This window comes from Diceros bicornis, chromosome 19 (genome assembly GCF_020826845.1).
Source record: "Diceros bicornis minor isolate mBicDic1 chromosome 19, mDicBic1.mat.cur, whole genome shotgun sequence".
Lineage (NCBI taxonomy): Eukaryota > Metazoa > Chordata > Mammalia > Perissodactyla > Rhinocerotidae > Diceros > Diceros bicornis.
This window is the reverse complement of record NC_080758.1, coordinates 31832502-31855560: the sequence shown is the minus strand read 5'-3', so window position 1 is coordinate 31855560 and position 23059 is coordinate 31832502. Positions and strand designations below refer to the sequence as shown.

Genomic DNA, 23059 nt, shown 5'->3' with positions numbered 1-23059 from the left:
CATTTGTTAAAGAGGTGGAACAGGTTTTTGAATGCAAGAGAAATGAAGAATACTGAATGCCAACAAAACCACAAAAATCCCTTAATTTTTCAGTTTGAACAGTATAAATGCTGGCGTTAAGAGAACGATTTCATGACAATTACATCAAAGTCAATAGGAAGGACATCAGATGCTGTTTGAACAGTGTTATGCAGAATATGAGCAGAACAGCCAACAGCTTCCAGAGAATCATTCATGCTTTACTTCAACTTTGAACAAACCTCTGCACCTTTACGCAAACACCTACCAACGTTTGTATTTCTATTATCTCCATCAAAAGCAGTGCAATTTTCCTCATTGTCTCTGCAAAATCTTGCTTTTGTTTCTGAAGTCTCATCTGGAAGGGATTTTACTCAAACTAGCCTTACAAGCGAGCCTTTTCACAAGAAGAGTATTGCACAAGCAAAGGGAAAAATTTTCTGCATTGTCACTATTTGCATCCATGATGATGCCATAAAAAGATGAGGCATTTAGAGCTTTGATAATTACTGCAACAGTAAACGGAGTTGTTACATTTTTAATTATTGCAGTAGATTTTGTCCTGACATTTGAAATTTTGCTTGCAATTTTGGAATTAGAAAATACTTCTGGTAGCAGTACATTCAAAAAGTAATTTGAGCTGAAAGACTGATGACAACATACAGTGTGGGAGGCCATTACAACTTCTGCTGTGATGATTTTATGTTATTTATCTAAATTTCTCTTAATCAAAAATTTGTTATTTTATCACTTTCTTTGATACAATTTGAAGAAATCACACACCTTTTATGTCTAGCTGTTAGTATATGCTGGCTTATATCTGACTTTCCACCATTTTCAATATTCAATGAACACTTGCATACTGCATAAAACGTTTCAAGAGGACTTTTCCACCATTTAATACGTCTCCATTGTTCAGAAAATTCATCACAAAATTCACACTTGCATTTTGGCGTTGAAAATATACACAAATAAAAAAGAGGTAACATAATTGACTTTGAAAAAGGGTGTCAAGACAATTTAATGGGAAAAGAATAGTCTGTTCAAGAAATGGTGCTGAGACAACTGGATGGCCACATGTAAGAGAATGAAGTTGGACCCCTACCTCACACCAAATAACAAAAACTAACTCAAAAATGGATCAAACACCTAAATGTAAGAGCCCAAACTATTAAACTCTTAGAAGAAAATGTAGGGGTAAATCCTCGTGACCTTTGATTAAGCAATGGTTTCTTAGATATGACACCAAAAGCACAAGCAACAAAAGAAAAATGATAAATTAGATATCATCAAAATTAAAAATTTTGTGCTTCAAAGGACACTATTAGGAATGTGAAAAGATAAATCACAGAATGGGAGAAAATTATTGCAAATCATAATCTGATAAGGGACTTGTATCTAGAATATACAAAGAATTATTATAACTTAATAAAAATACAATGCAATAAAAAATGGGCAAAAGATCTGAACAGATATTTCTCCCAAAAGATATACAAATGGCTAATAAGTACATGAAAAGATGCTCAACGTTTTAGCTATCAGAGAAATGCACACCAAAACTACAATGCAATACCACTTCACAGCCACTAGGATGGCTATAATCAAAAAGACGGATAATAAGTGTTAGCGAGGATGTGGAGAAATTGGACCTTCCATACGTTGCGGGTGGGAATTTAAATAGGGCAGCTGCTTTGAAAACAATTTGGGAGTTCCTCAAAAGGATAAAAATAGAGTTATCGTATGACCCAGCAATTTCACTCCTAGGTTACATATCCAAGAGAATAGAAAACATGTCCACACAAAAACTTATACATGAATGTTCATAGCAGCATTAGCAAAAAAACATAGTAAAAAAGTAGAAACAACCCAAATGTCCATCAACTGATAAGTAGATAAGAAAGATGTGATATATCCATGCAACACAACATTATTCAACCATAAAAAATGAAATTCTAGTTCATGCTACACCATGGATGAGCCCTGCAAATATTATGCTAAATGAAATGTCAGTCACAAAGAACCACATACTGTGTGATTCCATTTATATAAAATATTCGGAGTAGGCAAATATACACAGAGAGAGAAAGATTAGTGGTTGCCCAAGGCTGAGATGGTTGGGGAGAAATGGGGGAATGACTGCTAAAAGGTATAGGGTTTCTTGTTGGGGTAATGACAACGTTCTAAAATTGATTGTGGTGGTAATTGCACAACTTTGTGATTATATCCATTGAAATGACAAAGAAAAAAATTAATAACAGCAACCACTGCAAAAATGGAAAAGGCTGTATTTGATAAATCTCATGGCTGCGTCATTGCATCTGTCACAAGACCAAACGCATAACTAACAGTAAGTGGGAGTTGAAAGGGTTGAGAACTTTGAACTCGCGAAAAACAAACTAAACTCAATGCCTGATGCAAAAAAAAAAAAAGGTGAATTTCTTGTCTGCCCGCAAAGGAGAGCTGTACTTGTAAGGCACTGTCTCCCTGAACAAAGCCAGAGCTGATCTTTTATAACGTTTTTGGGAAGCCTAGCATTCAGGAATTGGCGGTATTTCAGAAGCGGGAGCGTCCAGCGACTGACGGACTTCCACCTCTGTTACCGTGGTCACTGGAGTAACGCAGCTGAGGACCGGCTAACTTGCAGAAGCCTGGTCCCTGGGGTGAGGCACTTGCTGATTGGTTGTTGTCAAGAAGCGTGGCGCTGTCAATGATTGGCTGACTTTCAGAGGTTTGGGGCTGTCATTGATTTACTAACTTTCAGAAGCATAGTTACCAGAGTGAAGCTGTTGTTGACTGGCTGGTTTTCAGAAGCCCCTGGAGTGAGGCTGTCGCTGATTGGCTGATTTGCAGATCCTGTGTACTGATGTGAAGGTCTCTCTAAATAATGCTCGTTACTTGTTCACGACTTGGAACTTGAACCAAAAGTTTTTTTCTTTCTTGAATATGAAAAACAAGAACCTTTTATCTCTAATCCCTTCTTTTGGTCTTCCCTTAGCTAAATCTGCGGGAGACACTATAGGGATTGTCCAGATCTTTTATTCGGGGAGGTAGGATTTTCAGCTGGTGTTGCCGTTTAAGTGATTTAAGCGTCAATTACCTTGGCGGAAAAATAGCTATAATATTTTTGTATTTGATTGTAAGAAAATGAATACAGGACATTAAAGGCATCCTGACAAAGTCAATCCAGGACGCAGAATAAAATAATTAAATACGTCCTGTATATACAGAACGCCTGGCAACCTTACCAATGAGGTATTTCCCCCGTTTTACATCTGAGAAGACTGAAGCTCGGGGAGATTAGGTTTCTTGTACATGGCCCTGCAGTCGGAAACAGGTCGAGCAAGAATCTGAACAGTACAGGGCAGGGATCCTCCGAGATCTTGTGAGCCCCTAACGCCCACGCCCTGCACACAGCCGGGCGCACATTGCTAACCTGAGGTCGGCTAGGAATCGGCTGGATGTTTGAAGGGAGGATGCGCAATTAAATAGCAACGGGTGAGGAAACAGCAGCGAGGCACCCGCCTGGGAGACCGGGGGAAGCGAGCCAGGCACCAGGGAGGTGCTCAGGGTCTCGGCCGTGCCTGGGACCCGCTGCCGCAGCGGAAGGCTTTGCTGGAGGCCGAAGCCCGCGAGCGGGGCGGGGCGGGGCGGATCGAGGCCCCGCCCCCGGGCGCGTCCGTGTGCGTGGCTGGGGGAGCCGCAGAGAATACCCCTTCATGATGCGGGGCCTGACGACAGGGCAGAGCGGCGACGTGGTAGCCTTCACCCTGGGGTCTGGCGCTCCCCACGTCCGGCCCGGCCGCCCCGCAGCTTAAGGAGGGCGCAGCCCTGAGGACGTGCTTCCGACTCCCCCCAATCCCAGCCCGTCCCGACGCCCCCATCCGCGCTCCTTGCGCGCGTCCGGCTCCGCCCCCGCCCCCGACGTGCCCCCTCGCGCCGCGCCCCCCGCCCACCCGGCAAACCCCGCCGCCCCGCCCGGCCGCCGCGAGCTTGGAGCCGACCCGCGGGCCTGAGAGACCCTCGCCGCGCACAGTCGTCCTCTGCCGCCCGCCGCCATGGATGTGTACCCCCCGCACCGGCTGGGGCTGCCCCGCGCGCGGTCCCCTGGCGGCCCCGGCTGCGGGTCGCCCTCCGTCAGGTAGGCGGGGCCGAGGCCGCCGAGGGGCGGCCGGGCCGGGGGTTGCGGGCTGTTGGGGTCCGGCGACGCCTGCCGCCGCAGGGCGTGGCCCGACATGGCTTCCTGGAGGACGGTTTTTCCCTAAAGGGCTCCTCGAGTAACGTTGCCCCAGGAACAGCGCCCTTTGTAGAGGCTCCCACAATGGCTCCCCTATAGACAACCCCAGAACGGCTCCCCTGTGAAGATCCCCTACTGTGACATCCCCACTCCCATAGAACGTTTTCCCCAGGAAAGATTCCCTTATAGAGAACCTCCACAGTGGCTTCTCTATGGATAGCTCACTGGCCTTCCCCATGGAATATTTCCCCCAGAAGCGGCTATCTATAGAGACCCCCCACACACAATAGCTCCCCTGTATAGAACCCCCAAATGGGTTTCCCTAGAAACAGCTTACCTATAATGCCCTCCTACAATAGGTCTCCCTAGAGCCTGTCCCTTTGACAGCGGCTTCCTTAAAGAGTACCCCCCTGCCGCCCCCTACATACACACCCACTGACAGCATCTTCCCTATTGCGCGTTTCCCCATCCTCCCTTGCCCCAGCCTGCATCGCGAGCTCCCTCACTGCACAATGGGGAGCTCAGGTTGGGGGAAGGTGATTATTAGGGCCGCAAGAGGGAAAACTAGTTGAATGGATAGGGAAAAGAGGCCCAGAACCCCCGAAAGCGGCGGACTTCAGCCCCCTGAGCCTAGAAACAGAGCCCCCGGCTGCCTCGGGATGAGGTGGGTAATACAGGGGAGGGTCCCCGCAGCCTTTCGATATAGGAAGATCCGTTTCCGAATTCTGCTCCCTGTGCCTTTGGGGCTGATCTTGGTAGTCTGGGCATTGTTTGTGGTGGAGCTGGTATGGGACCGCCAGCTGGAGTGTGGAGATTGGAATGATGGAGGGGTTGCAGCAGAGGCCGTTGAGAGGGAGGGTGGGAGGGAGAGAGAAATGGGCTTTGGTACTTCTAAACTGTCATTAAACCAGAAGAGAGGGGTTTTTTTTGTTTGCTTTTTCTCTGTTCTAGCCACTTAGCAAAGCAAATAGGGTATTGTTCCCCTTGAAAGAAGGTCAACTTATATGTTGGAATGGTTTTTCCTATATCCTTGCTATGGTACTTAAAGGCATTGTATTTTTAGCTTTTTCTAGCCAATCTGTTTTTTGTTTTAACTAGACCAAATTCATGGAGAACAAGAGCTAAATCTTAGAATTCTCTCCTTATCTTACTTCCTGGCATTCTTTCCTCCACCCCAGCAACTAATGCAAGTTTGTTAAATGAATAAAGGATGGGGGAGGTGGGGTTAGATACCCAGGGTTGCATTTAGGAGTCCTAATTTGCTTCTAATTTGGCAGGTGACATTGAACTCCTGCTCTGCCCTTGAATGGAATTCCTTGTGGGCTTTACAGTTCCAAGTGTTTAGCTGATTATGGTAACCATCTCCAATCCATCCTAACGTTTCTGGCAACCAGTTTTACTGTTAGAAAGTATTTGAACTTTGTGTAGAATAGAAACTACGCAGGATACTTTAGAACTTGGAACAGCCATCCGTTAAATCTAGGCTCTCTGTAGAGTTGAGGTTCATCCCAGGTCATCTTGAGCTTAGGAATCTTGAGTCTTTGAGACTTTTAGGGAAAAAAAACACTTCCTGGTAAAATCCTTTTCTAAAATAACTGCTGCGGGCCCGGCCCCGTGGTGCAAGTGGTTGGGTGCACACGCTCCGCTACTGCGACCCCGGGTTTGGTGGTTCGGAACCCCGGGCGCACACCGAGGCACCGCTTGGCAGGCCATGCTATGGCAGCGTCCCATGTAAAGTGGAGGAAGATGGGTACGGATGTTAGCCCAGGGGCAGTCTTCCTCAGCAAAAAAAAGAGGAGGATTGGCAGATGTTGGCACAGGGCTGATCTTCCTCACAACAAAACAAAACAAAACAAAACAAATAAAACTGCTGCCTTCCTTGTTTCTAGTAGCATGGCAGTGTGCAGCTTTTTCTTTTTTTGAAGTAGTGTTTTCCTGTTAAAGATTAATGTTGGCTAACTGTACTAATCAAACTCTGAATCTTTCATCAAGTGGTTTGAATGAAATTTTTTAGTCTTCAGACAAGGGATGGTGCAAGGAACCCCAAGGCCTGGCTGTTCTATATCTTTGGTAAAAGAAATTTGGTGGATTCCCCTCCTTTCCCTACTTCTGCATAACTGAACATGCTCTTCTTACCCATTCAAGCCTTTCCCTGACATTTGACATTAAACGTTTCTAGCAGATTTGGGCTCAGCACTTTCCTGTCACCTATATTTGGCTTCTTTACTGCACTCTGACTCCCGAGTGATGAGAGAGGCAGGCCTAACTGGTGCAGTTACGTTCCTAAAGACCTGTAGATAGTACTTTGCAAGTGTGTGGTTCTCTTCTTGCAGTGAAGTTCATTTTCACAGATGGGAAATAGAAATCAGGAGTTAAAATATTGTTGCTTAGAACTAGAAACTTCTTTTGAAGGAAATGGTAGTCATCAGTGCTGTCCATCATATATTTTTGATTTCTGTCTCCTGGACATGTGGTACAGTTGTACTTGCTTGCCTCCTTGAAGTTGGGTATGGCCTTGTGAGTTGCTTTTGGTCAGTGAAATACGGGCAGGAACGATGTGTATCCCTTCATGGTAAAAGCTTCTGGTGTGTAATTTACCATTCTCTTTCCCTCTGTTATGGTGACTGTTGGTGCTCCAGGTAGTGGCTAGTCCATCAGTCTGGGACCCAGAGCAAGCTTCCAGGTGACCTATGTTTGACAGGTAGAGTGAGCAAGAAGTAAACCTTTGTTGTTTCAAGCCACTGAGATTTTGGAGTTATTACCAGGTAACTGTCTTGACTTGCACTAAAGAACCAGTGGAAATAGCTGATATATGCTTTCCTACTTCAAATCTTTTTCTGCAGAGAGATCTGATACTGCTCAGGACTTGCCTAACAGTTTTTACTGTCTCTTTATACAAATAATCCAACATACGCTGTGCTAAGTGTTGTGGATTCAGACAAATAAGGCAGGCCTCTGCCCTCAAAGAGCTCCTTTGTAAGTGGAGAGAGACAAAAATAGTAAAATTCATAATACAGAGTGGTGAGAAATAAGTACTGAGGAAGAAATAGGGCTGAAGGAACAATAATGTGAGAAGTTATAGTCAGTTTTGGGCTCAGCTGTTGGAAGAATGGTTTTGCCATTTACTGATATTGGGAACGCTGGAATAAGAGCAGGTTTGTGGAGAAAATAAAGTTCAATTTTGGCCTTGTTCAGTTTGAGTTGCCTGATAGGTATCCAAGTGGGGATATTGGATAGGCATTTGGATATATTGGCCTGGAGTTCAGGAGAAAGGTTTGTACTGGAGAGACTACCCATATGCTGATGACTCCCAAAATTTGTATTTAAAGCTATGAGACTAGATAGAGCTCGAGGGAGTAAGTGTAGATAGAGAAGAGGACCAGCAAACAAGCTCTGGGGTATCCCATGTGGAAAAGACAGTGTAGCAGTGTCTTCCAAATTCCAAGGGAAAATGGTTTCCTACCTGTGAGATAGGAGAAGAATTAAGGACAGTTATGGAAAACCAGATGATAAATATTATTGATGGACTGATGAGGACTATTAGATTTGGTAATGTGGAGGTCATTGATGACCTTGACAAGAACAGTTTTGGTGCATTGGGTTCAAGAGAAAATAGGAGGAGAGGAATTGAAGACAGTCAGTATAGATAGTCATAGTAATGTTGTTTCAAGGATTATTATAAGGAAAGGCAGAGCAACATGGCTATGGTTGAAAGGGCATAAAGTATTAGAATTCTTTTTGTCTTTAGGTCGGCAAACATTATAGCATGTTTATAAGTTGACGGGAATGATGGAGTATAGATAGGGAAATTGATGATTAAAGAGAGAGAATGGACAATTGCAGGGGTGAATAGAAGGTCAAAAGGAATGGTAGGTCTAATAGTAGGTCAAAAGGAATGTAATCTTGGATGTGAATGGATATTTTGGTCTCAGGCTAGATAGGTGCATGGACAGTTCATCTGTGGTGATTGTATGGACCCAAATGCTGATGTGTTGGTAGCTTGGTGGTAGGAGAAAGTAGAATTTCTCTTCTGATTACTTCTATATTCTCAGTTAAATAAGAAGGAAGGTCTTCCGCTAAAAATGAAGCATGGAGGAGGTGTTGGAAGTTTCAGGAGAAAGAAGGTGTAAAATTTACCAGGAGAGTGGGGAAAAATAAGTTGAATAAGGAAATGCTTTAGGATTGCTAGTCAGCACCAAGTGCCCTGTTGGTGTCTGTTGTCATAAATCTAGGTGAGACCCAGTTAGCATGGTTGTATGCTTTTCCTTGAGCTGTCTTGAGCTGCTTGCATGTGGGCACTGGGGGAGGGAGTGGCTGAAGTAGGATAGAGGACGTCATTGAAAGACAAAAGTCAAGGAACTGAGAAGTAAGGATAGTGGAAGGATTATCTCTGTGCATATTGAGATTATCATGAATTAAGGTGGGAGTAATAATAGCAAAAGAGACAATGATCCAGAAGCTAAAATCTTCAGGAAATGTGGAGAACTGAATGACCCAGAGGTTTGTAGATGTCTGTAACAAGGAGGGATAGTGGATGGTTATTGTTTGATGGCATGAAAAAATCATCCAAAATAAAGTAAAATAAAATAAAATTTCTCAAAACCAAAGGATTTGAGTCTCTGGATTAAAAGGACTCTCCAGGAATCCACCACAATTAATTTAAAAATATCCATGCCAAAGCACAACATCATGAAATTTTTGAGCACTATAAAGACCAAAGAATATCTACGAATTACGTAGATAGGGTCAGGAATCATAGGATTGTAGCAAGATCGGAAACTAGAAGATAATGGAGCAAGCAGTGCCTTCTGAAGGAAAATGGGTTCCCACCTAGAATTCTGTATCCAGCCAAACTCTCAGGCAGGTATGAGAGAAGGATAAAGACATTTCACACATGCAAGGTCTCCAAGTTTGACCTTCCATGTGCCCTTATTAAGAAGCCACTAGAGGATGTACTGTAGCAAAACAATCTGATTAAGGGGGGTCCTGTGCTGGCGCTCCTCTATCCCATGTGCAGGTGGGATTTCTTCCTTGTTAAGGGACTCATAAGGGAGGACTTTCTTTGTTACCCTTGGAAATTACCAAAGGGCTGGGACCATTTTTTATTGCCATTTCACACATGGCTTGCCCTAGTGCTTAGATCAGTGTCTGGCCATAGTCAGCACTCACTAAATATGAACCGCTATTGTTAGCTATTAGGAAACATTGCTTGTACTAATTATTTAGAATAGAGAATAATTACAGATGAAACTGTGGGCTATGTTAAATTTCATGGGTGTGCAGAGAAGAAAGAATCACAGTTATGAGCTAGATAGTGAGAAGGTGGTTCACAATAGTGATCTTCTACGGAGAGCACTTTGTAAAGCCTCACAGAGGTAGGTTGTCTCTTCAGGTGATGTTTATTGGCCAGTTGCCGAAACCCATGGTTCCCTTTTGGGTTTACAGATCTACAGAAGTAATAATTGCTGTTGTAGTGTACATGGTCCCTGCCTTAAGAAAACTCAAAATACAAAACAAGGCTATGACTTTGTGTATCTGAAAATGTAAAGCTTCACCTCCAGTATACTTGCTTGGATGCTGGCTAGAGAGCTTTGGTGTGGTACCTATAGAAGCAAAAAGGGTTTGCTTAGGCTTTTACGGCCTTATTTCTGGCCCCGGGGTAGAGGTCTAAGTATCTGCCTTTTCACTTGTGTCTGGGATGACCATGTACTGTGGACTCTTATTTAGTGAGTATTGTAGCATTAATAGTGCACAATATCTTGACAATGTTTTCTAGCTCTTAAGCTCTTCTCTGATGTTCTAACTTTTGGAGAGGGGGAGTGAATGCGATGCAGATACCCTCAAGAGTTACACAGCTTGAAAAAAAAAGACAAGAAAAAGCAGAGTTTGCAACTTGGGTATTTAAAACTGTTATCTGTGATTTTCAGCTCTGGTTTGAGGAAAAGTCAGCTCATTTGGCATGCTTTTTGTTTTCAACTTCTTATTTTGAAATAATTTTAGATCTGTAGATGAGTTGCAAGTATGGTACAGAGTGTATATAGCCTTCATCTGACTTCCTTTAATGTTAACATCTTACATATGACCATGGTTCATTTATCAAAACTAAGAAATTACTATTGGTATAGTACTTTAGTTTACTTTAAGTAAATACAGTATTTTAGTAAACTTTTGTTTACTTGGAGTTTAGTACTCCAGACTTTATTTGGATTTCCCCAGTTTTTCCACTAATATCTTTTTTCTATTCCAAGATTCAATCCAGGATTCCACATTGCATTTAGATTTGACATGCTTTTAATAGTCAAAGAAGTGAGGGAAAGTAATTGTGGATGCTTTCTGAATGAAGACTTGTAAAACTGACTTTACAAAGAGCAGATTGTGTGAGGAAATGCTCAGAGAAAGCTGGAGAAAAGAAAGAAAATGGATAATAAGATGTTGGTACGCTGGAATATAGTGAACAGACTTCCAGATAACATTTTCCATTTGTGGTGGGTAGTGTTTCCTGAAGGTCTTGAATTTCGTTTGTAGAGTGTCTTATATACCCCAATTTGTGAAATATGTGTAGACATGAATTGCAGTTGGGCACAAGTTTTAACCCTTTTGGATAAGGTGACCTATCAAGAACTATGTTTGGCAGCTGGTGAAAGATGCTTAACAATAATGACGTAACTTTGGGGTTTATTCTCTCTTGCAAAAGATGTCTGTCTAGAGGAGGGTAGGCTAGTCCTGGTATAAAGTTATCAGGGAACCTGACCTCTTCTGTGTTTCTATTTTGCTGTCCTTAGCAAGTGGATTCCATTTTCTCCATAGCTTCCTGGTCACAAAATGGCTGCAGGATCTCCAGGTATCATGTCTGTCAGGCAAGAAGGGGAAAGAGAAGGGACAAGTCTCCTAGTTGAGTCAGAGAGCTTCCCCAAAAGCTTCCACCTGAGGGCTTCTGTGTCTCATTGGTCAGCTCTAGAAGCAAAGGAACTGGGCCTATTGCTGCCCCAAATAAAATTGGGGTACTATTAGTAAAAAAGGAGGGGAGAATGGATACTGACTAGGCCACTATTTGTTTCTACCATAGGAGGTAGCTGTGAGGAATGAAAGTTATATTGCTTAGAATTACTAATGGCTCTGGTGAGCTGCGTGAAAATGCTGGGAGAACATTAAAAGTCATCTAATAGTTAAATGATGCCAACACATTTCTCAGTCATATCGTGTGTGTGTGTGTGTGTGTGTGTATTCCTTCAGTTTGAGTCACTTTATGGTCAGTGGTTAACCATGTATTGGCCATGACAGCAGTAATGTTGGTTTTGCTTTTTCCACTACAAGTTGCTGCAGGAAAGACATTGGTGGGAAATGACATTTATTGCCTTGTGACATGTCCTGCCTTCTTGCCTTTCTTCCAAGTCTCTAGTTTTGCAAAGGGAGTAAATAATTGCCACTTTAATGCAGGGCCAGGTTTCTTAAACCTTTAGTAGTCCTACAGTAGCTCCTTTTAATCAGTCCCTGAAGTCCAAATTAATGCTGATATGGCTTGTATTACTCCTGCTGTTGATTTCCCCCCTCAACATTTTATTATGAAAATGTTCATATGTACAGAAAAGTTGAAAGGATTGTTCAGTGAACATTCATGTATATCCATACCTAGATTCTGTGCTTAATATATTTGCATTATCATATATCCATCCCTCTATCCATCCGTCAATCCATCCTATATTTTTTTGTTGTTTTTTGTGAGGAGGATCAGCCCTGTGCTAACATCTGCCAATCCTCCTCTTTTTTTGCTGTGGAAGACTGGCCCTGGGCTAACATCCGTGCCCATCTTCGTCCACTTTATATGGGACGCCGCCACAGCGTGGCTTGCCAAGCGGTGCGTCGGTGTCCGCCCGGGATCCGAACCTGCGAACCCCAGGCCGCCGCAGCGGAGCGCGCGCGCACTTAACCGCTTGCGCCACCTGGCCGGCCCCCATCCTATATTTTAATGCTTTTCAAAGTGAGTTGTAGACATCAGGATGCTTCAACCCTAAACATTTCCTGGAATTGATTTTGTATTAAGACAAATGCTTTCTCTTGCAATGACAGAAACCCAACTCAAAGGATTTAAGTAAAAAAAAGGGAATGTATTGGCTTACTTGGCTGGAAGGAATAGTGGGGAGATAAACTTTTAGGAAGAGCTGCAGCACCTAGAGCCTCAGGGACTGGAACCAAGACTCTGCAGCCAGAATAGTTACCTCTATCCATACAACCCCAAATCCACATTCTGCCTGCTCTATGACCTAGAGGCCATTTCTTTTCTAGCTCTAAAACAGGAAATTTTTTACAGTCCCTGGTAAAAGTTGGCCTGGCTTGCTCCTGGGTAAATCACAATTGGATACTGTGGCTGAGAAGGGCACAGTGTATGTTACCAGGAGATAGAGAAATGGAAAGCATGCTGAGTGAAGTATTTGCCTCAGAAAGCTTTCCCACTGATTCTCTGAGGCTGGCATAATCCTGGTACTTGACTAGGAGAACACGAAGGAGAAGTACAAATGCAAAAGTCCTAAATAAAACAATACTATATTGAATCTAGAAGTATTGTAAAACAACTTCACGCACAAGTAGGATTTGTCCCAGAAATGCAAGAATTGTCCATCATGAGGAAATCTATTAGTGAAATTAACAGACTAGTAGATACCGCCCCAAAATCTACTTAAAATTTAACATTTATTTGTGATTTAAACCAGCTAACATAATAAGGTTTCAGCTAATATAATAAGAGAAGCAAAAGAAATAATCAGCTATTGCTTATATTATTATTGTTGTTGTTTTTTTTTTGTGAGGAAGACCAGCCCTGAGCTAACATCCGATGCCAATCCTCCTCTTTTTTGCTGAGGAAGACTGGCCCTGGGCTAACATCCGTGCCCATCTTCCTCCACTTTACATGGGACGCCGCCACAGCATGGCTTAACAAGCGGTGCGTCAGTGCGCGCCTGGGACCTGAACAGGCAAATCCCGGGTCACCACGGCGGAGCACGCGCACTCAACCGCTTGCACCGTGGGGCTGGCCCCTATTGCTTATATTATTAAAGTAGACTCTTAATTGGTCTCCCAGGTTCAACTTTTGTCCCTCTTTGGTCTGTTTTCAATATAGCAGATAGAGTGAGCTTATTAAAATGTAAGTCATCTCGTGTAAGTCATCCCTTTTTTCAAAACACTCCAAGTAAAAGCTCAAATCATCAGCTATAAGACTTTAACTAATCTGGTCCCTGCCTTTTTTTTTCCTTTCATCTCCTACTCCTCTCTTCCTCACTTACTCTGCTCCAGCCACACAGGTCTTAGGGATACTCCTGCTTCAGGGCCTTTGCATGTGCTGCACAGCTTGCTCTCTCACTTCTTCAGGTCCTTATACAAATGTCCTCTTGGTAAAGCCTTTGCCCATCTCTCTTTTTAAAACTACAATCCACCCTCCTCTTAGCACTCACAACCTCCCACTTATCACTATATGACAAATGTATTTTACTTAGTTATTTTGTTTATTTCTCCTTTCTCCCCACTCCCCCGCTTCCCCCAGTTAAAATATAAGTTCTGGGATTTTTGCCCTTTTGTTCATTGCTAAATCCCCAGTGCTTTGAACAAGCAGTGCCTGGCACATAGTAGGTGCTCAGTAAAAACGTGAATTAATGAGTTGGAATAAAAATTGCAAATATTGAAAAGGACAAAACTGCTATGATTCATTACTTGGAGAAGTATGACAATAGATAAAACTATTAGAACTAATAAAAGTGTAGTAACTTGTTTGAAAAATGTAATGGACTCAAGATGACATTCACAATGGGAACAAAAACTATAAAATACCTAGGAATCAACCTAATAAGGAATGTGTAAGACCTCTGTAAACTTGATGAAAGGGTATAAAACAAAAGAGGAATGAATGGAGAGACACATCATGTTCCTGAGTGGGGAGCTTAGTACTGTCCAGATTCAGTGTGATCACAAGACAAATTCTCAATGGGAATTTTTATGGAACTTGACAAGCTGATTTTACACTTCATCTTAAAGAGAAAATGTTCAATAAAAGCCATGGGATCTTGGAAACAATGATAGAAGGACTTGCCCTATCAGATATAAAAATAATTCATATACTAGAAAGTTAAAGTGATAACATACCTTAAAGCTCTGACTATTTTTTTAAGTGTACTATTTCTGTGAGGCTAGATAAATGGATCAAATAAAGATCCAAAAAATGGATCCAGTTATATATAGCAATTTAGCATATGCTAAAAGTGGCGTTCCACATCAGAGGATTAAAAGAATCAGTATATTGGCTTGGGACAATCATTTATATTTTGGAGGAAAAAATACAATTAGATTCCTGCTTACAAAAGTAAAAGACAAATTCCAGAGAAGTAAACAGCTAAATATTTAAAATACACACACACAATTAAAGTGAAATAATTGGCATTTTATTTGTTTTTGTGAGGAAGACTGGCCCTGGGCTAACATCTGTTGCCAATCGTCCTCTTTTTTTTTTTTTAATTTTTATTTGTTTATTTATTTATCCCCCAAAGCCCCAGTAGATAGTTGTAGGTCATAGCTGCTCATCCTTCTAATTGCTGTATGTGGGACGGCAGCCTCAGCATGGCCGGAGAAGCAGTGCGTCGGTGCGCGCCCGGATCTGAACCCGGGCTGCCAGTAGCGGAGTGCTCACACTTAACCGCTAAGCCACGGGGCCGCCCCGGACCAATCTTCCTCTTTTTGCTGAGGAAGATTAGCCCTGAGTTAACATCCGTGCCCGTCCTCCTTTATTTTTTTGTGTATGGGATGCCACATCATGACTTGATGAGCGGTGCGTCAATCTGTGCCCGGAATCCCAGGCTGCCAAAGCGGAGCCCGCGAACTTAACCACTACGCCACTAGGCCGGGCTCCCAGTTTTATTATTTTTTAAAGTAATACTGAGTGGGGAAGACACAAAAGGAAGACATAAAACCCCTAAGCTTAAAGTTAAAGGTAGACGTCTTTAATTATATAAAATTTCTGCATGAAAACGATGCCATAAACAAAGTCTGAAATTTGAAGAAAATATTTGCAACGTGTCCAAAACACAACTTTTAAAATATGATGGAATAAATTGTTCAGAAAAAAGCCCCAAATGACTGAATAGAAAAATGCCAAAGAACATGAATATGCATTCATAGAAAAAGAAATATAAATGATCAATAAACATTTGACAGCCTCCCTAGGTGATTAGGGAAAGTATAAATTATAACAATGAAAATTCTGACCACTAGATTAACATTAGTTGAAGAGTGATAACACATGGTTTGGAAAGTTGTGGGGAAACGGGTACTCTGCTATGTTGTAGATGAATGTTTTAAGAAAACAACTTGGCAAGATCTATCAAAATTTAATAATTTTATTTATTTTCCCCCCAAAGACCCAGTAGATAGGTGTACATCATAGCTGCACATCCTTCCAGTTGCTGTACGTGGGACATGACCTCAGCATGGCCGGAGAGGCGGTGCGTCGGTGCACGCCCGGGATCCGAACCCGGGCCGCCAACAGCGGAGCGTGTGCACTCAACCGCCAAGCCACAGGGCCAGCCCCTATCAAAATTTAAAATGCAGAAACCTCTTGGGCCGGCCCGTGGCTTAGTGGTTAAGTGCGCGCTCCGATATTGGCGGCCTGGGTTCGGATCCCGGGCGCCCACCAACGCACTGCTTCTCGGGCCATGCTGAGGCCATGTCCCACACAGCAACTAGAAGGATGTGCAGCTATGACATACAACTATCTACTGGGGCTTTGGGGGGGGGGAAAAAAGGAGGAGGATTGGCAATAGATGTTAGCTCAGAGCTGGTCTTCCTCAGCAAAAAGAGGAGGATTAGCATGGATGTTAGCTCAGGGCTGATCTTCCTCACCAAAAAAAAAATAAATAAATAAAATGCAGCAGCCTCTTAACCTGGCAGTGCTACTTTTAGGTACCTACCTTGCAGAAACTTTTGTACTTGTGCCAATGATGGGTATATAAGATTGCTCATTGAAACATTGTTTGCTATTGCAAAAATAATAAAAATCCTGAATGTTCAATTATAGTGGCTGGTTAAATAAAAACAAAAGAATACAGGGGCCGGCCGGTGGCGCAAGTGGTTAAGTGCACGCACTCCGCTGCCGCAGCCCAGGGTTCACCAGTTTGAATCCCGGCGCGCACCGACGCACTGCATGGCTAGCCATGCTGTGGAGGCATCCCATATAAAGTAGAGGAAGATAGGCATGGATGTTAGCCCAGGGCCAGTCTTTCTCAGCAAAAAAAGAGGAGGATTAGCATGAATGTTAGCTCAGGGCTGATCTTCCTCACAAAAAAAAAAAAAAAAAGAATACAATATAGCAGTTCTAAAAATGGGATTGAGTTCTATGTGCTAACTTGGAAAGATCTTAAGGTATAATGTTAAGTGAAAAAAGCATGTTGCAGAGTAGTTACATATCTCATGATTATGATTTTATGTAAAAACAACACCCCGCTCAAAAAAAAAACTCACCTGGGGCCGGCCCGGTGGCTTAGCTGGTTAAGTGTGCGCCCGGGTTTGGATCCCAGGCGCACACTGACGCAGCGCTTCTCCAGCCATGCTGAGGCCGCGTCCCACATACAGCAACTAGAAGGCTGTGCAGCTATGACATACAACTATCTACTGGGGCTTTGGGGGAAAAAATAAATAAATGAAAATTATTAAAAAAAAAAAAAAAACTCACCCAAACTATGTATTACTGAGAGATTCACACCAAATTGTTCACAGCAGTTTTCTGTAATGAGGTGAATCGGATTGGTATGAGGATTCACTTTGTAAAACATTCAAAACACAAAGCATACGGAGTATAAGGAAAATATATTCATATTTTAATTGTTTAATTTTGAAGATCAAAAAGTTAGCATAAATTATGGAGAAAAAAACAGGCAAAGATTTTCAATTTTTTTCTTCATTTCCAGGGAACCAGGATAATGAAATATAAACAAACAAGAAAATATACCTGGCTGTGTATGCAGTAATTGTTATATAAAGCAGAAGATGGGAAGAACAGAGATGATTGTTTAGAATTCAAAAATATTGTATCTGTGGCTAACCTTAATGTTAGGAAATCAGTGAGGTATAGCAGAAGGAAAAAAGTTGAGAGTCAGGGTACCTGGTCACTCAGATTCTGGTGCTGTTAATCTTTACTCAGCCTTATGATCTTGGGCGAATTGCTTCTGTTTAGGTCTTGGTTTCTTCATTTTATCATCTATCATATCTAGATTCTGAGTCTGAATCCAAGGAAAGTCAGAAATAAAGTATAGTATACAAGCAGCATATTTGACATAAACTGCGTTATTGGGTCTGCTGAGTCTACAAGTATCCTGAAGGAGGAACTTGGTAAAATGGTGGGTGACTACAGCCTATCTCCCCAGGATGTGCCAGCTGTGCTCAGGTAGACCTGAAAGCTAGAGGGCAGTGCTGTTGCTGGGCTTGGTGTATGTTTGCAAGTGTCTGTTGAAAAAAAAAGACTGAATGGAAACACAACAAATTCATTGGTGGCTTCTGGGGATAAGGACAATGAAGGCTTTAGTTTTATCTATAATATTCCCTTTTTTTTCATCAAAAAAGGATAATAAATGAATATTTTACATGTATAATTCAAAAAAGCACTAACATAGATAAAAGCAAATATGCCAAAATGTTAATAGTGGTTAATTCTGGATGCTGGGAGTATGGATGATTGTGGTTTTCTTTATGCTTACCAAGTTTTTTTTAAAGTAGGTAACTATTTCGGTAAATGACAAGTTTAATGGTTCAGTGACAAATAATAGGCTACGTTCTGGTTAAAAATTAAGTTTGAGAAGCGTGAAAATGTACAAAGGAAAAAAGAACTGAATTTAGTTTTACCCATTTGACAAGAAAATAAGATACTAATTAGGATAATGTTTTACTCTGGGAAGAGGAAGGTCTTTCTACATTTTATATGCTTCCACTTTATTTGGCCAAGATACTTGTGGAAAAGAAACTCTTTTTGCTCCTGTTTTCAGTATTGTCTTGGCTTTCCACAGCAATAGTAGGGGAGCTGTTTGTTTCTTGGTCACATGACCTATTCGTGCTTTTGTCACTGACTGGTTGTAAGTTTGAAAACCAAAGAGCTCTTTGGTAACCTTGGCAGTCAGTCAGCCTCCTGTCCACATGGGTTGGGAAATGGGCCAAAGGACAAACTCGATGAAATATTTCTAGAGTAGAGAGCAGTTGCAAGATCAATCTTCTATTAAACATGAAAATGCGGGGACGGGCAGGCAACCATTTCTCAGGGAAAGAAGTTTTCTTGCTTTAATCTTGATCATCTTCCAGTTTTTGTTCTATTGCTTCTAAGACCTGAGGTTGCTCCACATCTCTCTTACCTCCAGCCCCAGATTTTTGTTATGAAGATGTTCAAACAGTACAGAAAAGATGAAAGAATAGTACAATGAGTATTCATTATACCCGCCACTTAGATTCAGCAATTTTTAGCGTTTTGCCGTATGTGCCTTATCTTTGTTTTTTCTTTTCTTTTCCTCATTCTTCTTTTCTATTAAACCTTTTTCAAGTAAGTTGCAGATAACATGATGCTTCACTCCTAAGTGCTTCCTCGTGCATCTGCTAAGAAAAAGGACAGTCTACTATATAACCACAGTAACATTATCTCACTCAAGAAAATTAACGGTAATTCTGTAGTTATCAAATACCCAGTTCATCTTCCAATTTTCCTAGGTGTCTCATGGATGTTTCCTTGTTTTTTTTTTTTTAAATCAAGGTTTGTATATTGCATTGTGTTATTATTTTTTTTAACCTGTCTTACATTAGAAGAGTTCTCCCTCTCTGTTCTTTTTGTTTTACAAGACATTGACTTTTTTTAACTTAAAGAAAATTTTTTTAATTGTAGTAAAATACACATAACAAAATTTACCATTTTAACTGTTTTTAAGTTTATAGTTTAGTGGCATTAAGTACATTTACATTGTTGTGCTACAATCACCACTATCCATCCGCAGAATTCTTTTCGTCTTGCAAAACTGAAACTCTGTACCAATTAAATAACTCCCCACTCCATCCTCCCAACCCCTGGCAACCACCATTCTATATTCTGTCTCTATGAATTTGACTGTTCTAGGTACCTCATAAAAATGGAATCATACAATATGTGTCCTTTTGTGACTGGCTTATTTCACTTAGTATAATGTCCTCAAGGTTCATCTATGTTTTAGCATGTGTCAGAACTTCCATCCTTTTAAGGTTGAATAATACTCCACTGTATGTATGTACCACAGTTTATCTATTCATCTGTTGATAGACACGAGTTGCTTCTACCTTTTAACTATTGCAAATAATGCTGCTATGAACATTGGTATGCAAATATCTCTTCAAGTCCTTGCTTTCAATTCTTTTGGGTATATACCCAGAAGTGGAATTGCTGGATCATATGGTAATTCTATTTTTATTTTTGTGAGGAGCTGCTATACTGTTTTCCACAGCAGCTACACTGTGTTATATTCCCATCAAGAGTGCACAGAGGTTCCAGTTTCTCCCCATCCTTGCTAACACTTGTTATTTTCTATTTTTTTGATAGTAGCCATCCTAATCTGTGTGGGAGTGAAATCTTTTTATGGTTTTGATTTGCATTTCTCTAATGGTTATTGATGTTAAGCATCTTTTCATGTGCTTATTGGCCATTTGTATATCTTCTCTGGAGAAATGTTTATTCAAATCCTTTGCTTATTTTGAATCGGGTTTTTTGTTGTTGAGTTGTAAGAGTTCTTTATATATTGTGGATATTAGTCTCTTAGATATATCATTTGCAAATATTTTCTCGCACTCTGTGGGTTGCATTTTCACTGTGTTAATTGTGTCCTTTGATGAACATAAGTTTTTAATTTTAATGAAGTCTAATTTATATATTTTTCCTTTTGTCATCTGTGCTTTTGATGTCATAGCAAGAAATCATTGCCAAATCCAGTGTCATGGAGCTTTTCCCATATATTTTCTTCTAAAAGTTGCATAGTTTTATGGGGCCGGCCCGGTGGCGCAAGCGGTTGAGTGCACGCGCTCCGCTGTGGCGGCCCGGGGTTCGTCAGTTTGTATCCTGGGCGTGCACCGACGCACGGCTTGTCAAGCCATGCTGTGGCAGCGTCCCATGTAAAGTGGAGGAAGATGGGCATGGATGTTAGCCCAGGGCCAGTCTTTCTCAGCAAAAAAAGAGGAGGATTGGCAGATGTTAGCTCAGGGCCAATCTTCTTCACAAAAAAAATAAATAAAAGTTTCGTAGTTTTAGATTTACATTTAGGTCTTTATTCTGAGTTAAATTTTGTATGTGGTGTAAGATAAGGGTCCAAATTCATTCTTTTACCTGTGGATATACAGTTTTCCCAAAACCATTTGTTGAAAAAACTGTCCTTTCTCAATGGGTCTTGGTACCCTTGTCAAAAATCATTTGACCATGAGGACATTACAATAAGTGAGATAAGCCAGTCACAAAAGGAGTTTATTTCTGGGCTATCTATTCCATTATTCTGGATGTCTGTCTTTATGCTAGTACCATACTGTTTTGATTACTGTAGCTTTGTAGTAACTTTTGAAATCAGGAAGTGTGTCCTCTAGCTTTGTCCTTCTTTTTCAGTATTGTTTTGGCTATTCTGGGTTTCTTGAGATTTCATGTGAATTTTAGGATGGATTTTTCTATTTCTGCCAAAAACATCATTTGGATTTTGATAGGGATTGCATTGAATCTGTAGATCACTTTGCGTAGTATTGACGGCTTAACTATATTAAGTATTCTATTGCGTGAACATGGATGTATTTCCATTATTGGTATCTTCTTTAATTTCATTCAAAAATGTATGAATGATCCAATTTCTCTGAATCCTCACCAGCTTTTTGATATTGTCACTATTTGTCATTTTGGCTTTTCTAATAGACGTGTAGTAATATCTTATTGTGGTTTTAATTTGCATTTCCCTAATGGATAATGATGTTGAATGTGTTTTCATGTATTTGCCATCTCTATATCCTTTTTGAAGAAGTGTTTCTTCATGCCTTTTGCCCATTTTCTAACTGGATTGATTGTTTTTTACTGTTGAGTTTTAAGAGTTCTTTCTGTATTCTTTATGATTTGCAAATATGTTCTCCCAGTCTGTAGCTTGTCTTTTCATTCTCTCAACAGGGTCTTTGACAGAGCAAAGTTTAAAATTTTGATGAAGTCCAATTTACCAATTTTTTTTTTCAGGATCATACTTTTGATATCAAGTCTAAGAACTTCATCAAACCCTAAGCTCTGAATATTTTTTTCTAAATATTTTATAGTTTTACATTTAAAATTTTAAATCTATGATCTATTTTGAGTTAATTTTTGTCTAGGATATAAGGTTTGGGTTGAGGTTCATGTTTTTGTCTATGGATATCCAGTTGCTCCAACACTATTTATTGAAAAGACTATCCTTCCTCCATTGAATTGCGTTTGAATCTTTGTCAAAAATTAATTGGCTGTATTTGTGTGGGTCTGCAGTCATGTGTCACTTACCGACAGGGATATGTTCTGAGAAATGTGTCATTAAGCGATTTTGTCATTGTGTGAACATCATAGTGGGTACTTATACAAACCTAGATGATATAGCCTGCTACATACCTAGGCTATATGTTACTAATCTTATGGGACCACCATTGCTTATGTAGTGTGTTGTTGACCAAAATTTCGTTATGTGGTACTTGGACTGTATTTCTAACTACTCTATTCTGTTCCATTGATCTATGTATGTCTGTCTCTCAGTCTTGATTACTTTAGCTATAAAATAAGTCTTGACGTTAGGTAGACTGATTCCTCCCACTTTATTCTTCTTTTTCAAAATTTTTTTAGCTATTCTAGTTCCTTTGCCTTTCCATATAAGTTTTAGAGTAATCTTGTCTATATCTACAAAAAAAACCGTGCTGTGATTTTGATAGGCATTGTGTTAAACCTGTACATCAATTTGGGAAGAATTAACATCTGTAGTATATTGAGTCTTCCAATCCTTGAACATAATATGTCTCTTCATTTACTTAGATCTTCTTTGATTTCCTTTATTAGTGTTTTGTAGTTTTTAGCATGTAAGTCCTATGCATGTTTTGTTAGATTTATATTTAAATGATTTGTGTTTTTAATTTTGGTTTCCATTGTTCATTGCTTTTATATAGAAATACAATTGATTTTTATATTTTGATCTTGTGACCTTGTTGAATCACTTCTTAGTTCTAGGGTTTTTTTTGTAGATTCCATGAGATTCCCTATATAGGTCATTATGTCATCTGCAAATAGGGATGGTTTTACTTCTTCCTTTTCAATCTGTGTACCTTCTTTTTTTTTCCAATGAGGAAGATTAGCCCTGAGCTAACATCTGTTGCCAATCCTCCTCTTTTTGCTGAGGAAGATTGGCCCTGGACTAACATCCGTTCCCATCTTCTTCTACTTTATACATGGGATGCCTGCCACAGCATGCCTTGATAAGCGGTGTGTAGGTCTGCGCCCAGGATCCAAACCTGCGAACCCCAGGCCGCCAAAGCAGAGTGCGCAAACTTAACCACTACACCATTAGGCTGGCCCTCAATCTGTGTACCTTTTATTTCCTTTTCTTGCCTTATTGCATTGGCCAAAACTTCCAGTATTATGTCGAATTGGAGTGGTGAGAGCAGATATCCTTTTCTTTTTCCTTATTTTAGAGGATAAACATTTAGTCTTTCATCATTAAGTATAATCCCAAACTTTGCTTCAGAGGTTTTTTGTAGATGTTCTTTATCGAGGTGAGGAAACTCATCTATTCCTAGTTT

At 40.8% G+C, this 23059-nt stretch overlaps 1 protein-coding gene across 1 annotated transcript in view; it reads left to right on the top strand.

Moving 5' to 3' along the window:
* Positions 1 to 3733: 3733 nt before the first annotated feature.
* DNAAF9 (dynein axonemal assembly factor 9) overlaps positions 3734 to 23059 on the top strand; it is a 141520-nt gene continuing 122194 nt past the window's right edge. Inside the window, exon 1 of the mRNA XM_058563120.1 lies at positions 3734 to 4156. Coding sequence (XP_058419103.1) covers positions 4074 to 4156 — 83 coding nt within the window. The 5' untranslated portion in view covers positions 3734 to 4073. The remainder of the gene's footprint in view (positions 4157 to 23059) is intronic.